Source organism: Heterocephalus glaber, unplaced genomic scaffold, assembly GCF_053883595.1.
Source record: "Heterocephalus glaber isolate CG9 unplaced genomic scaffold, H.glaber_assembly_v1.0 deba00001608, whole genome shotgun sequence".
Lineage (NCBI taxonomy): Eukaryota > Metazoa > Chordata > Mammalia > Rodentia > Bathyergidae > Heterocephalus > Heterocephalus glaber.
In genome coordinates this window covers 28,406,218-28,425,322 of record NW_028258379.1, presented here as the reverse complement: position 1 = coordinate 28,425,322, position 19,105 = coordinate 28,406,218, and the positions used below count along the sequence as shown (strand labels likewise).

Sequence of the window (19,105 nt, the reverse complement as noted above, 5' to 3'; positions counted from 1 at the left end):
TAGCTCTTTCATGTTCATTGTAATTTTTAAATTTGGCCCCACATTCATTGAACCTAAATTCAACTGAGGTTGAAAGGAAAATGATTCAGTGAAGAATAGAACAGCACGACATGGGCTGTCATCCACCAGACCTCAAGGCAGTGCACACACAGGGATTCCTGCATGGGGGTTGGGAGGTGGGTTCCAGTGTTTATAGGGGCTGCTGCCCCAGTCTGCTCAGCTGGGGCCCAGGGAAGGTGAGAGAGTCATTAGCACCCACTAAAGACCAATTTCCTCCTCTCCTTTGTGTGAGAGGTTTTCTGTGTGAGTCTAAGCACTTCTCCTTAAGTGAAAATATTTGTCTTTCAGGGCTTTTCCCCCCTCCGGCTGAGTGGCAAAGGCCATGTTTGTTTGTCTTAACTCTGAAACTGTTATTGACATAGATGAAGTGTTACTTTTATTAGCTGATCATTACACAGCTTGTATTTGCTGGGTTCCTTTGCATATAATTATGATGTGAAAACTCCTTGTAAGAGTATCTGTCAATAGTGTAATTGACTTTCCCCTGTTGACTTTTTACTCAATAACCTCTGAGACTGGCCCATCCTTAGACATTGGAAACCTGCTTATTTTGAAATTTGCCTGAGTGCGGTGTTCAAGATATATCATCCTCAAAAGAACTGCTTGCACATCTTGAGTTTTATACCTGTATCTTCTGCTACTTTCCCAGTGAAATGTGCTGCAGAGATCCCCTGAAATGGAACAGTTACCACCACTGAATCTTTAGACCAGACTCTGGTGTCTATCCAGACTCTGGTGTCTATTTCTGGCCTATCTGGGGAAGAGAAGCCCAGATTTCTTACATTCATAGCATTATGGGCCGCCTCCCACACAGGGACCATAGAAACTCGCTTGAGCCATCTTACGTTTAACCTTTAGGACTCTCTCTGATCCCCATGTGGCCACTTGAATGACAAAGAAGAATTAAATGTCCCTGGTTGGCCAGAGGGTTGGGAGAGAACAGATGGGAGGCAGGTCCTTCAAATGGCAGCAGAGCCCAGAAATCATGCATATAGACTCAGGAACCAAGTTTCCTGGGTCCTTATTCTGTAGCTATGGAACCTTGGACAAGTACACTTGGGCTTCTCACAAGGAAACTACCTCTCTTGTGAATTAAGATTAATACACAGTTATGTGCTTGGCATGTAAGCATTATGCAGATATTCGATAATAACATGGATGTATCCAGTCTGCCCTCCATAGACCTTTCTGGGTCCTCTTCCTGAGCACCTGAACCTAAGCCCCATCGTTCAAGAGAAGGCTTAGTTTGAACTTCTGTCACTTCAGCCCAATGTAGATTTGTGGCAAGGCAATTGCCTTTGAGGAATCATTGCTGGCCTACAAGTCCAGACCATAGCATGTTATAAAATTGTAAGAAAGTGCCATTGAATTACCATGAAAGGCTCCTTAATTTTACTTGGATCTCTAAGGACCTAAATGAAAACTGCAATTCCCATTGAACATGAAGATGACCATTCATGGTTCTGTTGCAGCACAAAAACATCAATTTTTTAAAAAACATTTTCTTAGCATGTATTTGTGATGCATAATAAATATATTCATCATGAGATATTTGTACATATACATATACATATCCCATCTCGATACTTTGTACTTCCCCTTTCCTTCCCCTCCCCTCCATCCTATCTCCCTTTGTCCCCAAATCAAAAACATCATTTCTTAGTGTCATGTCATGCAATCATCATTTAAATATCACATGGTTTCTCTTATATGAGAAATCCAAAATATAAATAAAGAGCAAAATAAAAGCTAGATAGCAGGAAATAAGGAGATAGACCTTTTGCAAAAGGGAAAGGACCAAAAGATGGAAGGAGGGGAGGGAACGGGGATGAAAAAGGAATTAAGATGTGTTCTGTACATGTGTCACCTCCACATGAGGAATGTCATTATATACTGCAAACGTGTAAAAATAAAAATTTAAATAAATTGAATCATCAGAAAAACCCATCTCTCAGCCTAAGATCTGTTTCTCCTTTCTTAGCATCTTTGTCTTCCCCCTTGAGAAGATTGTGGTCTGATTAGGGTACTTGAAGGAAAATTTGACACTGATCTTGCTGTTTATTGTGTTGTATTTTGTTTTGTTTTGAAAGACCATGCACCTGTTGGCCTTCTCTTCTGAAATCATGGCCTTTGAAAGCAATTACACAACTCAGTATTAAGTTATGCTTTGTGGTAGGAGGAGAGGAGAAAATAGTAAAGGTTTAGGTTTAAGAAAAAAGGGAAAAAGCACACCAGACAGAGATCCCTCCCGGACTCTGCCCCTGCAAAAGTTTTTGCTTTTGACAGCATCATAGGAAGACACTTTTATCATGAGGCTAACGTATTATTAGTCTTAGAGACTTATTATTTCAGTTTGGAATCCATCTGGAGTTATGGTGTGAATCAGAGGTACATTTCAATATTTCCAAAATGGATAATCAATTATCCCAGCATCATTTATTAAATAACCCTCCCTTTCCTCATGATATGAAGTACGAGGTATGATATATATATATCAAGTTTCTTTATATTTAGGGGGCTCTTTGTCCTGTTTCACATTTGTCTTTTCTGTGACAGTACCACACTGTCCAAATTACTCTGTCTTTATGGTAAATCTTAAGCCTGGTCACACAGGTTCTCCCAATTTGCCATCTTTTTTCAGTGTGTGGATATTCTTCGTGCTTTGCACTTACATGTGAATTTTAGATTCAGCTTGGTGAATTATAAAATAACAAAAAAAAATGGACTAGGGGAGGTAAAGAAGAAAATATCTCCTATTGTGATTTTTGACTAACATTGTATTGAATCTGTGGATCGTATTGGTGGGAATGCCCCCATATTAACTCTGTTAATCAGTGAATTTGTAAACCTTTCCATGTATTTAAGTCTTTAGTGTCACTCATTACAGCTTTATTTTTTCCCCTAAAGGACTTAATCATCTGCATAGTCTAGGTTTGATATTTTCTTTTGCTATTATAGATTTTACCAACACAGACAATGTATTTTCTGTTTGCTGGAAACACATGGAATGCAATGGAAATTCATGGAAATGCAACTGATTTCTCAGCATTGATTTTTCATAGCAACCTTGCTAAAGGAACTGCCTTAGTAATTCTAACAGTTTACTGTGTATAGAGCACATCTTCTGCAAATAACCGTGGGTTTGTTTTTCCTATTTTTTTTCTTTTTCTTGTCCTATTGCACAGTCTAGGACTTCTGAATAAAGTAACTATAATAGGTATCTTTCTGTTTTTTCTTATTTTAAGGGGAGCCATGTTGTTCACTCACAGTTGACAGGATATTTGTTACTGGTTTTTAAGGAAATGATTTTGTCATAATTTCCCTTTATTTTTAGGTTTTTGGGATATTTATCATCTATAATTGTTGAATTTCATTAGAAGTGTTTCCATCATTTAAGAAAGCTATAAAATTTTTCTTTTTTTTTTTACTGTGGTAAATTACATTATAAATCTACCAATTCCAAAAGAACCCTTTCATATCTGAATATATTTGATTATGATACATCGATTTTTTATGTATTAGAGCTGATGAACTAATATTTTGTCCATGCATCATATTTCTGCAGTTCTGTCTTCATCTGGTTTTAGTGTCAAGATTGTATTAGCCTCATAAAGTGAATTGGGCAGTATTCTCTCACTCTTTTTTGAGAGTTTATGTAAAATTAGAATTATTTGTTGCCTAATATTTGATGGAACTTGCTTGAGAAACAATCTGGGGCAGGTGTTTTCCTTGTAAAATGATTATTATTATTAGTTTAATATATGTAATGATTATAGAATGACTTGTTTTTTAACTTCCTTTTGAAAACCACTTCTATAACTCTAGGGGTTTGTCCATTTCACCTTGGTTTTCAAATACATTGGCATATTCTCAGTGTATTTCTCCATCTTTGAAAATATCATTTGTAACTATGTTCTGTTTTTATTTCTTATTTCATTTATATCTTCTTTTTTTGTTCGTGTGATTAAGTTTGCCAGAGATCTCCCCTGTCATCTTTTTTTATTAGCTCTACTTTGCATTTGTTCTTCGTCATTGATTTTTGCTACTTATAATTTCCTTGTTTTCTTTGCTTTTAGTCTACTTTTCCTTGCATAGATCAGTTACTTTTACTTTTAAATCTTTTTTCTTTTTCTATGAAAGTTTAAGGCCATAATTTTCTTCACACCACTACTTAGTTGTATCCCACAAGTTTTATTATCTTTCATATCATTGCTGTTAAGTACTATTTTCAAATTTTCACTTTGATTTCTAAGTTGGCCCATGGGTATTTTTAGAAGTGTTTTTTTCCAAATTTCCCAAAGAGGAAGTAGTTGTTATTTTTTAGTTACCTCTTCAGCATTGACCATTAACTTCGATGCTTTGTGGTCAGAGACTTGACCATTTATACTACAGCTTCTTTGGAATTTGAGGTTGTATATGTCTAGTCTAAGTGGCCTCATATAAATAATTCATGATCTGGTATAAATCAGTATTTTAAAAATATTTCACCTGTGCTTCAAAAGAATATGCTTTTCCCATTGTTAGCATAGTTTTTGTGTGCAGTATGTCTTTTAGGTCAGATCTTGATGTAACCTTTTGTGTGTGTGTATATGTGGTATATGTGTGTGAGACAGAACAGGATCAATTGAATACTAAGAGTGATACATTAAATCTCCCATTACACTGTGGATTTGGCTGTTTTTCCTTGTAACTCTTTCAATTTTAGGAGTAGATATTTTGAAGGTATTTTATTGGAAGTATGCATGTTTAAAACTGTTCTGTCTTCCTGGTGAATTAAACCTTTATGAATGTTTAATGACTCTTCGTCTGTAGCAATGATTTTTGCTTTAAAATCTATCATTTCATTTTAATATCACTACACCAAGATGATACAATTTTTTCCATCCTTTTAACCTTTGTGTGTCCTTTTGTTTCAGGTTTGTTTCTTATAAACAACAGATGCCTTTGTAAAATCCATGTTAATGATGTGAACTTTTAGCTGAAATTTTTAGCCGATGTTTATTGACGTACTTCATTTCTGCCTTCTTATTTTGCATTTCTGTTCGTCTCCTTATTCTAGATTCTTTCTCCTTTCTAACATTATTTTGAGTTGACTGAAACTTTCCCATTCTTCATTCCGTTTCTTTCTCCTTAATGGTTTGGAAGTTATACATTCTGTTTCTCTTCATTTCCTGTTGATCGTAGAACTTTTAGCATGAATATTTTAAAACATTTAAAGTTAATCAATATCTTTAACCTCTTGATCAATACAGGGCCTTTGGAATGCTTTAGCTTCAATTCTGCCTTCCAGATGATATGCTACATTTGTCTAATACTTTTGTTCTAATTTGTTTTCTTAAAGCCACTTAGCATTAGTATTATTGTGTCATCAGGTCAATACTTCCGTATCTTTTCTTTGCTGACCATTTCTTCTTACAATCTCAGGCCTTTCTTTTTAGATCACTTTCCCTTTTTTCTCTGAAGTACATTTTTAAGAAGTTCCTATCCTGAGGGTATGTAGTGGAAGCCCTGAATTTTTGGCTGAGAATCCAGCGGCTTTTGCCCTCTTTTTAGAAATGGTGTTAAATTCTAGGTTGGCAGGTAATTTTTTTTCTCTCATCTTGAGATATTGTTCCACTTGTTTCACATGATCTAGATTAATTGATACTTCTCCTTAGGTAATGTGTTTTCTTTCTGCTGCTTTAAATCTTACCTTTTTTTTTTTTTTTAACTCAAAGGCCTGAATACCACAGTGAGGTATTTGTATCATTGAAAGCTCTACAAGGTTCGCCACCACTGCTCTAAGGTTTGATAATGATGTATCTAAGAATGGATTTCATTTCATTTATCCTGCATGGGATTTGTTGGCTTTTTCAACTGGAAAAGTTTCATCAAAATTAGAAAATTTCTAGCCATTTTCTATTCAAGTATTAGATCTCCCATTTTCTTTTTACTCTGGAACCCGCACAGATTTACCTGGGCTCTCCTTTGGTGTTCCATACCATCCAGCCTTTCCCCCATAGTTCCTACCTCTTTGTCTCTCTGCTGTGTTTTTTGGAGTATCTTCAGAGCTGTTTTCTAACTCACTAATTTTTTTCTCGAGCTGCATTGAGTGTTTTTAATTTCAAGGATTGTATTTTTTAACCTCTGGAACTTCTACTTGGTACTTTGCAAAATCTGCCTGCTTAGTTTGTATAGTCTGTTCTTCCTGTCCAGTGTTTTTTAGTCCCCTCTTTATTTCTTTAAATGTCCCAACTTTAGATTGTATCTACTTAGTTCAACATTTACAGTACTTGCAGTTCACATTTTATAGTTTCTTTTTTTTTTTTTCTGTTGTCTATTGCTCATGGTGTCATGGTGGCTTATTTCTTTTGTGTTTGATGATTTTTTTTTTCAATGAATCTGTATTCTATTCAGTGTTGCCCATGAAAATCATCTGTGGCTTGAATTTAAAGCATGTTCTTCCAGAGAGGATTTGGTTGTAAAACTTGTGGTATAAGCCTAGGGGACCAATATAGTACTTGAGGCCACATTAACTTCCCTGAGGAGTCATCAATACCCATGAAGCCAACAAAGCAGGCCCCCACCCCCACCCCTTGCATAGGTTTGAGCTGTTGTTCCAGTGCTGGGCACTTGCTCTGAGGATACCTTGGCCTCCTTAGTTGCCTACTCCTTGCACCACAGGTTATTTTTACATTTTGCATTTGTGTGTGTGAGGTTGTTTGGTACATGTATGTCTAGATGGGTGTCTGAGATTCCCTTTATTTTCAAGTGAACGTAGCAGTGTCTTTAAAATATGTTCCTGCATTTTACCTGGGATCCTTTTCATTGTAGTCAGATGAATATCTTTCAGTTTCTCTTCTGCCACCTGGATGGAGGTGGAAGCCTCTTGTCATCTCCTCTTGACTTTGTTTTTCTCCTTGTGGTTGGTTTGGGAGAAAAGTGTTATGCTCACTCCCATCCCCAGCTTTGTATAATCCTACTGATTCTGTCTGCCTTCCACATTTGGCAAAAGATCAGAATCTTCAAGTCCGTGCCCTGGGAGCACAACTACCCCAAATAATAGCCTGAGATTTAAAGTCATCAGTTCCATAGAGAACCCCAGTATATCAGGTAAAGGGTGGTATCAACACTTACCATTTAACTGTAGTGGAACAAATAATTAACTGGTAAGAAACAAGCAGCAAAGTGGCCATGTCTAAGCATAAGCTTAGAGCTTGACTTGTTAGTTACAAACATTACTTGTTTTTGGCTTGAACTAGTGTGAATTCTCGCTTTCTATGCCCAGTATTTCCCATCTAATTGACTAGAGAATAAACATCAGATTCTACATCAGATTAATAGCATGTGGTTTTGTTGAACCATGTGCTTTAAATTCTTGGAGGCCCGGGTAAAATCAGGTTGCCTTTCATTTATGCTAATTTATGTTCACGTTGAGTATCATGATGTGTAAATTCAGCTAACACTGAAAAATCACAGGCATTTCAGATGTATCATATGTTAATTTTAATGAATGGTGTTTTGAGATGGTAGTTAAAAATTCACCTTCCAACGTGTTCAGGATAGCTGGTATCTTTTAAGCATTTGGTGTCCTGTAATGACAACTCCTGCAGCGGGAAGCATTTGACACCAGCTCAGTATTCTGGTTTGCGCCATCGTGAATCACATTGCACCAAGTTATTAATAATGGAAGGAGCTTGTCACTTCCTGCTGAGTTTTGTGTGCAATTTATGAATTATAAGCCCATGCTAAAATCTCAGGGAAAGTTAATTTCATCAAATGAGAAAGAGATATGCTTATATTTTAATTTTCACTCCGTAAAGTTATGTCTTTATGTTTGTTTTCATCTAGAAATATTATGAATGTTAAGGACTGGTTTCCTGTCTTCAGGGAACCAGGAGGTATTGCAAATTCCCGCTTGATCTGCCTTTGAGAACTAGTGAGGCCACTTTGGACAAGTCTTAAGGTTCTCTGAGTTTGTTTGTTTACCTGTGAAAGAGGGAGCCAGGAATTACTGCAAGGTGGGTTGTGGCCTCATTGTCCCCAGCAGCCTGATTCTAGGAGGTGCCAGAGATCCTGTCCTTCATGACACAAAGTCAGGGGCCATGGAATAATTTTCTTTATTCTCCTTTCATCCATGGGATTGCCTGAAGAAAGTTCTCATCTGAGCCTAATGGGTCTGTAGCACCTCTCCAGTACTGCTTATGCCCTATTTAAGAAAGAGAGACAAGTTCTAGTGTGTAAAGTCTTTCCTCCCTGGGTGAGGTAGAGCTAAAATTTAATATCATTACTTTGATTGTAATATTTTTCCACACACACACCCCCCAAACTTTTTATTTAAGAAAATTTCAAACTTACAGGAAAGAGGAGAACAAAACACAAAGCCCATTGGGTACCACTCACTGAGATTCACTAGGAGTTGACTTTGTGGAACATGTATCTTATTGCTTCCTCTCTCAGTTGTGCTTTTCTCCTTCTTTTTATGTGTTCAAAGAAGGTTTCCTACTCTGCCTGTGACAAGCCAATCATATGTCCCAACTTAAAACAAAAGATAAAGATTCAGACCTGAATTGATTTGTTAAAAGCCAAACATAGCCCCACTCACTTGTCCACATGTAGTTGGGCTAAGTAGGAAATTGTTTGATGCTAGTTTAATCAACTAATTATTTTTGTATTTCACACAGTTCCCTTAATGATCAGGAGAACTGTAATACAAGACTTTATAAGACTTCCATTTTCATTTGCTTTAACAACAGTGAAGAGCTAGCTACATAGTTTATCATATTTATCAAGTTTCATATTTGGGAGCACTTCCACGTAACCTTATTGCAGCTATTTTTATGTACCCAAGAAATGGGAAATCTGCAAAAGATAAGATATGGAGGAGCCAGTCCCCAAAGCTCAAGGCTGTGGCCCCAGGAAAGCCCTTGAGGAATTCTCTCATTAGGGCCTCTTTGCTCTTTCTCCTGCATTCCCATAAGCCTCTTGACCAGGATAGAAAGAGAAAACAAGGCTTCCCCAGGAGAGTACATCACAGCAACCAGAAGGGGATGGCAAGGAAGAATTGTCACACACCACTGAAAACCTTCCTCTGTGCCTGAGACTTGTTGTTTCATCCTCACACAGTCCTGTAAGGTTCATGAAGATGCTGAGGCTCCAGGATGTAAAACAGCCTGTCTGCCTCAGCCACCTCTTCCAAGGTCAGATGTCATATCCTCCTAAGAACTTCCCCTAGCCCCCTACTTCTCCTTCTACTGACAAGCAACCCTTCCTTTGTGCTAGTATTCATCCCTCTGATTTCCACCTGCTCACAGCCATGTGCCAGGCACATCAGAAAGACAGCTCCCACCCAGATGCATGGACTGGCCTGTCCAGGAGGAAGTAGTCTTCAGCCATCGCTCCATGCCAGGCGCTGGTCCAGGCTCCTGCAGGTGCTAACTCAGGTCCTCAGCCCAAGCATCCTGGGAGGTGGGTGTAGTTACTCTTCCCATTTTGCTCATAAGGGAGGTGAGTACATTGCCCAGACACAAAAATAGTCCAATGCCTGGTGAGTGCTGCAGGGGAGTCTCATCATAGGGAAGTTGCAAAAGAAAGCCAGTCTGTGTTGTTGAGACCACAACCTTGGCAGTCAGACTTTGATTCTAAGCCCAGCTCTTCTACCAGATAACTGTATGACTTTAATGAAATCACTAGGCCCAATTCCAGACCCAATTTCTGGTCTGGAAACAAGGCTTCTAAGATGCACTTTATAGAGTTAAATGTGATCATCTGGGCAGGCTCAGCAGGGCGTCTGGTGGTGATAAGTTCAAGAAGTGGTAACTCACTGCTCTCCTTTGTGATCTAACCTGGACTTGCTTTGATAGACTGTAGCATCTTCTCAACAGCTTCTGTACATGATCCAACCACATATGCCTCCCCGGATCCTCCCTAAGGTCATGCATTTCTATTAGGTGCTCAGTGAATATTGGTAGATTGAATGAAGGAGGGAGGGAATGTGAGTGAATAGCTGTCACCACATGGCAGGTATCTCTTTTTGCTGAACACTGGATTTAGCCTTCTGACAAATGCCTCCTAATGCAGCAGCTTTGGAAGAGAGCATGCTTTTTCTCTGAAGTACTCAGCCAACATCATCTGGCAGTGTCTGACTCCGTGGAGCTGGCAGCTATGCAAAACCATGCACAGCTGGATTTTCATGGTTTAATGTAAGAGGTAGAGCATCCACTGCTGTTGCTTCAGAAAAGCGTTGTTTTGAAGGCTCAGCCACAGAAATTGAGTCGAAGGCCAGGGATGGAGATAAGCTGTAAAGGCCACAGTGTCAAGACCTAGGACCCTGTCTTCAGATCACCTGTTGTGCAGGTTTTTCAGTGGGTAGCTGGTGCCTGCACACAGGTGGGCTGCTGGGTGTCCCTGTCAGAGAAGGTCTAATCTGTGTCCCTTCTGTCTGTCACCCCTCCCCATGTCCTCACCCTGCAGGAATGGCATCACCAGCTGCCGGATGCGGACTGAGAGCGAGCCATCGTGTGGCTCCCCCGTGGTCAGTGGAGACCCCAAGGAGGATCACAACTATAGCAGTGCCAAGTCCTCCAACGCCCGGAGCACCTCGCCTGCCAGCGACTCCATCTCTTCCTCCTCCTCCTCCTCGTCCTCCTCCTCGTCCTCAGCTGATGACCACTATGAGTTTGCCACAAAGGGGAGCCAGGAGGGCAGCGAAGGCAGTGAAGGGAGTTTCCACAGCCACGAGAGCCACAGTGAAACAGAAGAGGATGACAGGAAGCCCAGCCAGAAGGAGGCCAAGGATGTTCTGGGGGACAGTGGGTACGCATCCCAGCACAAGAAGCGCCAGCACTTCGCCAAGGCCAGGAAGGTCCCCAGCGACACGCTGCCCCTCAAAAAGAGACGCACAGAAAAGCCCCCGGAGAGCGATGATGAGGAGATGAAAGAGGCAGCCGGGTCGCTCCTGCACTTAGCAGGGATCCGGTCCTGTTTGAATAACATCACCAATCGGACGGCAAAGGGGCAGAAGGAGCAAAAGGAAACCACAAAAAACTGAAAACAAGTCACTGATTTGTTTTGAACTTATGGCCATTTGGTTTCAGCATGTCAGGAGATTTCTAATGATTTGTGGCAATATCAGCAATTTTTTTTCTTTTTTTTCTTTTGGTTTGGTTTTCTTTCTTTTCTTTTCCTTTTTTAATTTGCCCCCCTCTCCTTTGTTTTGGACCCTTAAGAATTTTATGTTTAAAGGAGATTGAAGCCATAGAACTCATATTGACACTCAGCTGTTTTACAAAAGCTTTTCATTATCTGAAGACAAAACCGAAAAAGCCAAAATTACCATTGCTTCCTACAGCCTGTCAGAAACATGCGGCTGAATCCGCAGGGATGTCAACTCCAATGCCATGGGAACACACATGCAGCACCCAGAAGGCACATGTGCAGAGTCATCGCCGTTCAGACCCAGCCCTTGGGTTTAAAAATTCAGATGTCCCTCCAGTTGCATTCACTGTCAAGGCACATGGAGCAGTTGGAGAGAAGGAAGAACCTGTGTCCCCCTGGGAGCAGACCCAAGCTTATGGCACCCAGCATCCCCTGTGCCAGGAAAGCTGTGGCACTGCCACGCAGTGAGCACAGCTCACTTAGCTTTGCAGCCTGGTAACATCTTACAGGTGAACACAGGACTCTTCAGGTACATCAGGTGCCAGGACTAAGGAGGAGCAACGGGGTACCTTTTCAGTGATGTTGCTAATCACTGAATTCTGTTCTCTATTAAATTAAGAAAATGTTCCAAAAGCCATAAGCCTAAAGGTGGCCCTGCACATGTGGCGTGTACACACACACACACACACACACACACACACACACACAATGAGACTAAGAGAAAACAGGCCATGTCTTCTTAACTTCCCAAGTGAAAAGCAGTCAAGCCCAAGAAATTACAGTAGCTGTTAAGGAAGGTAATAATGGTGTAGATTCTTTTTCTGTCTAAGAAAACTATTTGATCCAAATGAAGAAAAAACTACTGCCATTAGTTGTGGTATATTTTTAAAAGATTCAAGGCATATTGATGGACATAAAAAAGTAGAACATGACAAAAAAATAAATAAAATAATAACTCCTATACTGCCCTTAAAAAGGAGTTTGCAATTAATGTCAGTCAGGATTCATCTTCACAAAGTCAATGATTTTCCACATTCAGCCAGTGTAGCCAGCAGAAATTTCTAATCCACAATGCATGGATTCCTTTGAAGAAAAAAAGAAAAAGAAAAAAACGACAAAAACAAACTTTTCTATTCAAAAATAACAAAGTTCTTGTAAGGTAAATAATGTATTTAGCATGAAGCATGAATTATTTTCATATAAATATAGAAATAGAGAAAAGGCTATGCCTCTAATTTTTAAGCCCTTAGGCTTAGAGGTTCTTTTGTTTTCTTTCTCTTTCTTCCTTTCTTTTTCTTTCTTTTCTGTTTCTTTTTTTCTCTTTTTTGGATTATTTTGTTTTGGTGTTTTGAAGCAGGTGTTTAAGGTTTAACCTTCTTCAGGGACAAATTCTCACTGTTGGGGAACTTACTCTGCAATATAAAAATATCTTCATGCTCTGGTAGGGCTTGGATGGTTGAACTCTACACTGCCTTGTCTGCACTCAGCCCCCGACCCCTCTGATTCCCTACTGAAGAGTGTGTCCTTTTCTTTGTCTTTACATGTTTAACATGACGCAATAATTTGAGGGCAAACTTAGTAGTGAGTGTGTATGATAGAATCAAGAGAATTATGGGACGCTTACTTGAGAAAATCATTACCGTGATTTGGTTGTAGGAAAAAAGGCAGTGAATAATTATGCAAATTCGCCAGAAGAAGGGGAAGCATGTTAATGGGCCTTATTAGGTGAGGGTATGAGATAGGGCACCTGTGAAGGAGGAAGCAATGGATAAGGATAAGGGCGTTAGAAAGGCCAGCCCCCCCACACACACACTTTATTGCAACAATGCCATTTCGCAGTAAGAAGGCGGGGCTGACCTGACCACCTCAGCACACAACCAACCTGGAATTAAGACCACCTAGATGGTGAGAGCTGGATTTAGACAACCAGACAATATCACGCAGACCAGAAACTCCTGTTATCTTTGCCTAAAAAAGAAGAAAACATTATTTTTTCTTTTTCGGAGATCCAAAGAGAAATCTCTGAAAGAATACAATCTTCCATCCAAATGGAGGGGAGTTTTAAAATGCAAACAAAAACACCCACTACCATGGCTCAGGATCTGATGGTTGAGGAGAAGGAGGGAACTGAGGTAACCTTGAACTTGTAAAAGACATTTGTGAGACAAAACCAAGCCCATCTGGCAGGACTAGGTACTGTCAGGACTCCATCAGCCAGGAGTTAACTGGTGCATTCCCCAAACCTACCTTTCTGTGGGCCGCTGATGAGAGAAACTAGGAGACATCTACACCTGTAAGGAAGCTCAGATTCTTTACCTACCCCGAACTTGAATACATCCAGCATATTTGCTCAAGGTGTAGGTGTGAAGACCGGTGCAGTGCTCTGTTCCCTCTTTCTCCCCAAGCTTCTGACACCATAAAAGCCATTCACAGCTCTGGAACCTGAGCCACACTTTGATTTGTGTTGTCACCTGACCAAGCCCAAAAGACCACCACCTCAGTTGCCCACACCCAAGACATCCAATGCAGACTTTCCTCCAAGGGCAGAGGCGAACATTCAGCCAGGTTTCTGGCAGGGGACTTCTTCCAGTGAAAATCCCCACAGTGGCTGTCTCCCCTCATTTCATTTTTCTAAAGGGGCAGAATCCTCTTTTAGAAAATAATAAAATGCAATGTGTGATTTACTTTTCTGATCTCTTTGAGAAATAGAGAAATATCTTGTAAAAGTGCGTTCTTCACTCCAGAACCACTCTTTTTTGCATAAATACCTCATCGGGCAGCTTTCTAAGTGTTATTTTCCTGAGCCTCCCTTGGCACCTTCATCAGATCTTCTGGAAGACTTGTTGGGGAAACTTTAGTGAGGGTACTTTTTTTCTATTTTTCTTCTGTTTTTGGAGGCATACACATTATGCATAACCAAAACAATGGCTCAATTGTGTTTAACTTTGTATTTTGATTGTTGGGGGAAAAAAAGTATCGATGTGTATGTGGCTGTTTGTAGTGACTTCATTACGGAACGAGGTTGTTCGTGTCCTTAACAAGCCAAGGGGCAAAAGGCACCTTCTCTTACCCCTCCTCCGAGAGCAGTAGAGAATTTAAGCACAAGCCTATTTGTGAAGGACTATTTTGCTTAAATGTAATTCACGTTAGTCTAGGAATTCCTTCCCAAACGTCAGGTGTTCTTTTAGCTTCCAAACTAGCATATGTATCCATTAGTCTGACAGATTCACCTGAACACCATTCAGGGTGTGGTATCTTTGCTTCATTTCTCCCGCTGGGAGAAGCAGGGGGTTCATGTGTCATTCCAATATCTCACACACTCACATGGGGCAGGGGTGGGGGGAATGGGGAACTATAGCAATATTCAATTCAAAGATGCTTTGGAAAACAACCATGAACACATCAGCACCACAATATCTACAATGACTTGCTATTGGCCCTTGGACACATTTAAGAAGAAGAGCCTGCAGCTCTTTTTTCTTAAATGAAATAGACCTAAACAGTTATTTTTATCCTACTATAATTGTCTCTTATCTAGTACTCTGTGGAAAAGGTTTGCATCCTAGATATTTTCCCAGCCTTATACCACAACCTCCTACTTCCCTCTCCCATCTCTAATCAGTGTACTTTGACTTTGGTAAGGCCACCTATCTGAAACTAAAAAGGAACCAAACCCACATTTCTAGGGTAGTTTGAGAAAACCATGGCCAAGACACCTGGGGCAGTTTGCAATCTTGGGGCAGAGTTTTGAAGGAGGAATGTGTCAGAGGCCTCCCCCAGGAATGGATTTTTCTTACAGAGGCATTCGGTGTGGCTAGTGCCTGCTGGCTGAGGCAGGTACTCCCATGGGACATTTGGGAAGAGGCCACTGCGTTAAATGGTGCCCTGCCCAAGGCAGGGCAGTGGGCTCTGTAGAGTGGAAGCCATAAGGATGGCTCTGCCTGCTCTGAGTCCATCACATGGGGCTGCCCAGCACCATGTGCAGCTGACTTGAGTAACAGTGGCTCCTCTGCGGGGCCTCCAGCCTCCTGCTGAAGGGCTCTTTCAGAAGGAATGAGTCTGTACAAGTGACCTACAGGGGAGGGCTTTGCATATGGGATCGGATTAAATTCAATGTGATTTCTCTTTCCCTTTCACCTTGATTCGGATTGGGACTCATTTCTTTCTGGTGGATCACAGCTGCCCAGATGTTGCGATTTATTTTTATGTTTGTGGAGAAGTATTTTTTCTTTCATCTTCAGGAATTTTTTTTTGCCACCAAAAGAAAACATTGGAACTCTATGTCCCCTCTTGATTGTGACTTACCAGTGTTGACAGTTAAGTCCTTAGTGTTGTAGGTCCCAGCCCACCAATACTATATCAAACACTGTTATGCACATAATGCAGCACTGTGATCTAATTTAAATAATACTTTTTTATTATTTATACTACTATATATAATATACATCAACACTTTTGCTATATAACCTAAGTGATGAAGCCCTTTTAGTTACCTGCCAAACTCTGGACTTTGGTTTATATTGCAGTTAACAGTTACAAAGTTGTAATGGTGTCTCTTTTTTTCTTTGTAATGGAATGTGTAAATCAAAGTATATACATTGTGTGGTGTTCCTGTTTCTTGGAATTTCATGAGGATTTACACACGGCATTCAGTGTTCTATATAGATTTACCTACCTTTGTGAAGTCATCTGTTGACCCTCTTCCTTTGAGAGAGCACCAGCCGTGGTGGCTGACTCCTGTGTCTGCTCTCCTGCTGGTTCTTCTTGAATTAAGCACAGACTCGTCAGCTCAGTTGCTTTATCATGAATAATGTGTGTGACCTTGGCATTCTTCCACAGTTCAGCAAAGTGCTAGCTTCACTGACCAAAAATTAAGGAAGGAAAACACCATTTGCAAAATGATTCATCTTTTAACAGCCGAAACCAATGTATCTATGGTGCTGCATCTTGCCGTTGTGCTTCTGAAATCAGACTGAGGTGAAAAAGATCCTTTTCTGAATTACCGTGAGATGCTCACACGTACCCTTCCTGTTGTTCTGTTAGTGTTGAAACCGAGACTATTTATTTGGAATATATACAGCAGTGTTTCTCCACTGTGTTTCATTTGCAAAACTGGAGAAAAAGCCTTCTCTACCTTTTGCAAATAGTTGATATTCCATATTGGATTCTCAAAGACTTCAATATGGTGAACCTAGAAGTTGTATTTTATCCTTTCATGACTGTGGCCTGAGTTCCCCATCCCCCATCCCTTTTAGAGGAAACGTAGCACACACTCAGTTAATAAAACACTCACCATTTCTGAGTATGTATGTTGAGGCCATCCAAGCTCATAGCAGATTCAGTAACCAGTTTCATGCTGTGTCATTCACACTCACTACTTATATTGCCATGGTGAAAATGTGGAGGAAAAAAGTATCCGTGTGTGTCTGGGAAGCATATACCTTGTACATTTTTTTATACTCTGATTCTGTAACATTTCTGAGTTTTGTTTTTGTTTTACAGAAGAAAAAAAAGTGATAAAGCAATCAGAAGACCAAGAGGTTTACGATTGATGCTTAAGGTCAACTCACCTTTGCTGGCCAATAGACCTAGATGGCCAAATTAACTTACGACAGTAATAATTTTTTTCAGAAGCCAATTTTTTTCCTGTATGAAACTGCCAATATCATGAATAGAAAGGGAGAACTATAAAGGAGAAGGAAAGTGATGTTCAGTTGTGTTTGTGTTAACCTAAAGGAGCAGTTTGGAGATGGGCAAAATCAGCCAAACTGTAGGGACTTGGTCTTGCTTTGGAGGATCTATACTTGCATTTTGCATTCTTCATATGTAATCATATTGCCAAAGACAAACTATTTCATCATTTATTGTAAATAACACTTTTCCCCAGACCTACCATAAAGTTTCTGTGATGTATTGTCTTCCAGTTGCAATAAAAATTACTGAGTTGCATCAATTGAAGAAAAGCACCATGGAGTATTAATGTGCTCTGTCTCCGTATGCAAATACTGAGAGTAAACAGATTTCCGTTTCTTTCCTGTGATAGGGCAGGTGTACGTTTCTTTGCAGTCTGGTTGTAGGGTCTCGGCTGCACATACTATACCCATCCTCTTGCATGCTTTCATTTCAGTGGAAAAACACACCTCCCTACAAGTACATACACAGTCCAAGGTTGGACTTGCCTGTGGATCTCATGAATTCCAACTCCAGTGTGAGGAACTGTTGGACAATGGGCCTTCCAGCCCAGGGCCTTAGAACTTGTGGTTAGATGGAGCTTGCTCTTCATTTGAGAGTTATCAAACAATAAACTGACACAGCCCCACAACCTACCCAAGTCCTAAGGCTTTCTTGTGATATTCCAACCCTAAGACTCATCTTCCCAAGTTTAGTCCACCCCAGCCCTCTGCATACTCACCTTCTCTCAGGATGGTTCCTGTTGCTATAACAAAATACCTAGGCTAGATGCTTTATGAAATAAGAAAGTTTATTTGATTCATGATTCTGATGGCTGTAGCATCCAAACAATATGGTACCAGGCCCCTGCAAGGACCACCACCCAGTTGCGTCACAATCTGCTGAAGAAATGGAAATGAGAGCCAGCTAATTGCAGAAGGGAGAAAGCACAAAGCAAGAGAAAGTGCATTTTGAGCCAAGGTTGCCTTTTAAAATATCAATGCAGTGTCCTAGGCACTAAATGGGTACCGAGTCCCTGGATAACTACAGTACTATTTCCTTCTGCTAGGCCTCCCCCTTTTTTTGAGATCTCACTGTAGCCCAGGATAGCCTTGAACTTCTGATTCTCTTGCCTAAGCCTCCCAAGTGCTGCAATCACGGGAGGGTACCACTATCCCTGGCTTTAGGTCTTCACCACCACTACAGGAGGACCGTGCTTCATCCAGCAGATGAACATTTGGGAGACACTCAGATACCCAGAACACAACATACCCCAAGAGCCATAAGGAGCTAGGTGGGAAAGAGGAGTTGAAACAAGCAGTAGGTCACTGGGCACCAGTCACTGTTGGAAGAAGTGGAAGAGGAAGCTCTTCATTCTCAAGAGCTTTTCTCGGTCCTTTTACGACAATTTTGTATTTTAATGTGCTCTGCCTGCAAGGCTTACCAGCAGCAACCTTAATAGAGCCAGCCTCAGTCAACTCCTCTTCTGGGTGGCCACACCCAGTGAGGCCATTGTCCTTTAGGATGCTTGGACTGTATCCCTATCTCCTTTATCCCTGTGGTCATGGTGATATTGTAAGCTCATGGCCCATCTGTCCTGATGAGCACAGTGGCATGTTCCACCCACAAGGCTGCTCCACCTGGTCACCTCAGAATCTGTGTGTGTGTGTGTGTGTGTGTGTGTGTGTGTGTGTGTGTTCATTGCTACTGCCTTTTCCAGGCCCAAATTTAGAATCACCTTCAAAGCTGTATCATCCTTGATGACAAATGGTTGTTTGAAGAAACTTTACTAGGAAGAAGAGCCATGGTCATTGGGCACCATATCTGATGAGTCAGGTCATTGGCCCGATTGGGTAATGTTTGAGACCAAATATAAGAGGTGGCCAGCAGAAAATAGCATATACATACAACCATTGTCAATAAGTGATTCTCAGTGACTGCAGGAGAGACACTCACTTAGATTATCAGAATAGCTGAGGGAACTCTGTCAAAAGGATAGTGCCTGCAGGATTCTAATCAGACAACAGCATCTTTCCTGTGAATTCTCAGAGCAGTTCAATCCCCCGTCACCAGTATCAGGGACTACTAAGACCCTTTGGGACATTGATGCTAAGCCTGGAAGGGTGAGGGCTGCAGTTGTCCTGGCCATCTTCTCTGCCTGATGAGAATATTCGGAACTAAGGAATCATATCCTTCTAGAAAGTTCTGCACAGGTGAGGGCAGTTTCAGAAGGAGCCTA

The 19,105-nt window shown here is 40.7% G+C and overlaps 1 protein-coding gene across 15 annotated transcripts in view; it reads left to right on the top strand.

Moving 5' to 3' along the window:
• Foxn3 (forkhead box N3) overlaps nucleotides 1-17,149 on the top strand; it is a 406,647-nt gene extending 389,498 nt beyond the window's left edge. For all 15 annotated transcript variants that reach the window (XM_087195145.1, XM_087195142.1, XM_021245282.2 and 12 more), the window contains one exon: nucleotides 10,513-17,149. In XM_087195145.1, coding sequence (XP_087051271.1) covers nucleotides 10,513-11,089 — 577 coding nt within the window. In that variant the 3' untranslated portion in view covers nucleotides 11,090-17,149. The remainder of the gene's footprint in view (nucleotides 1-10,512) is intronic.
• Nucleotides 17,150-19,105: the final 1,956 nt, after the last annotated feature.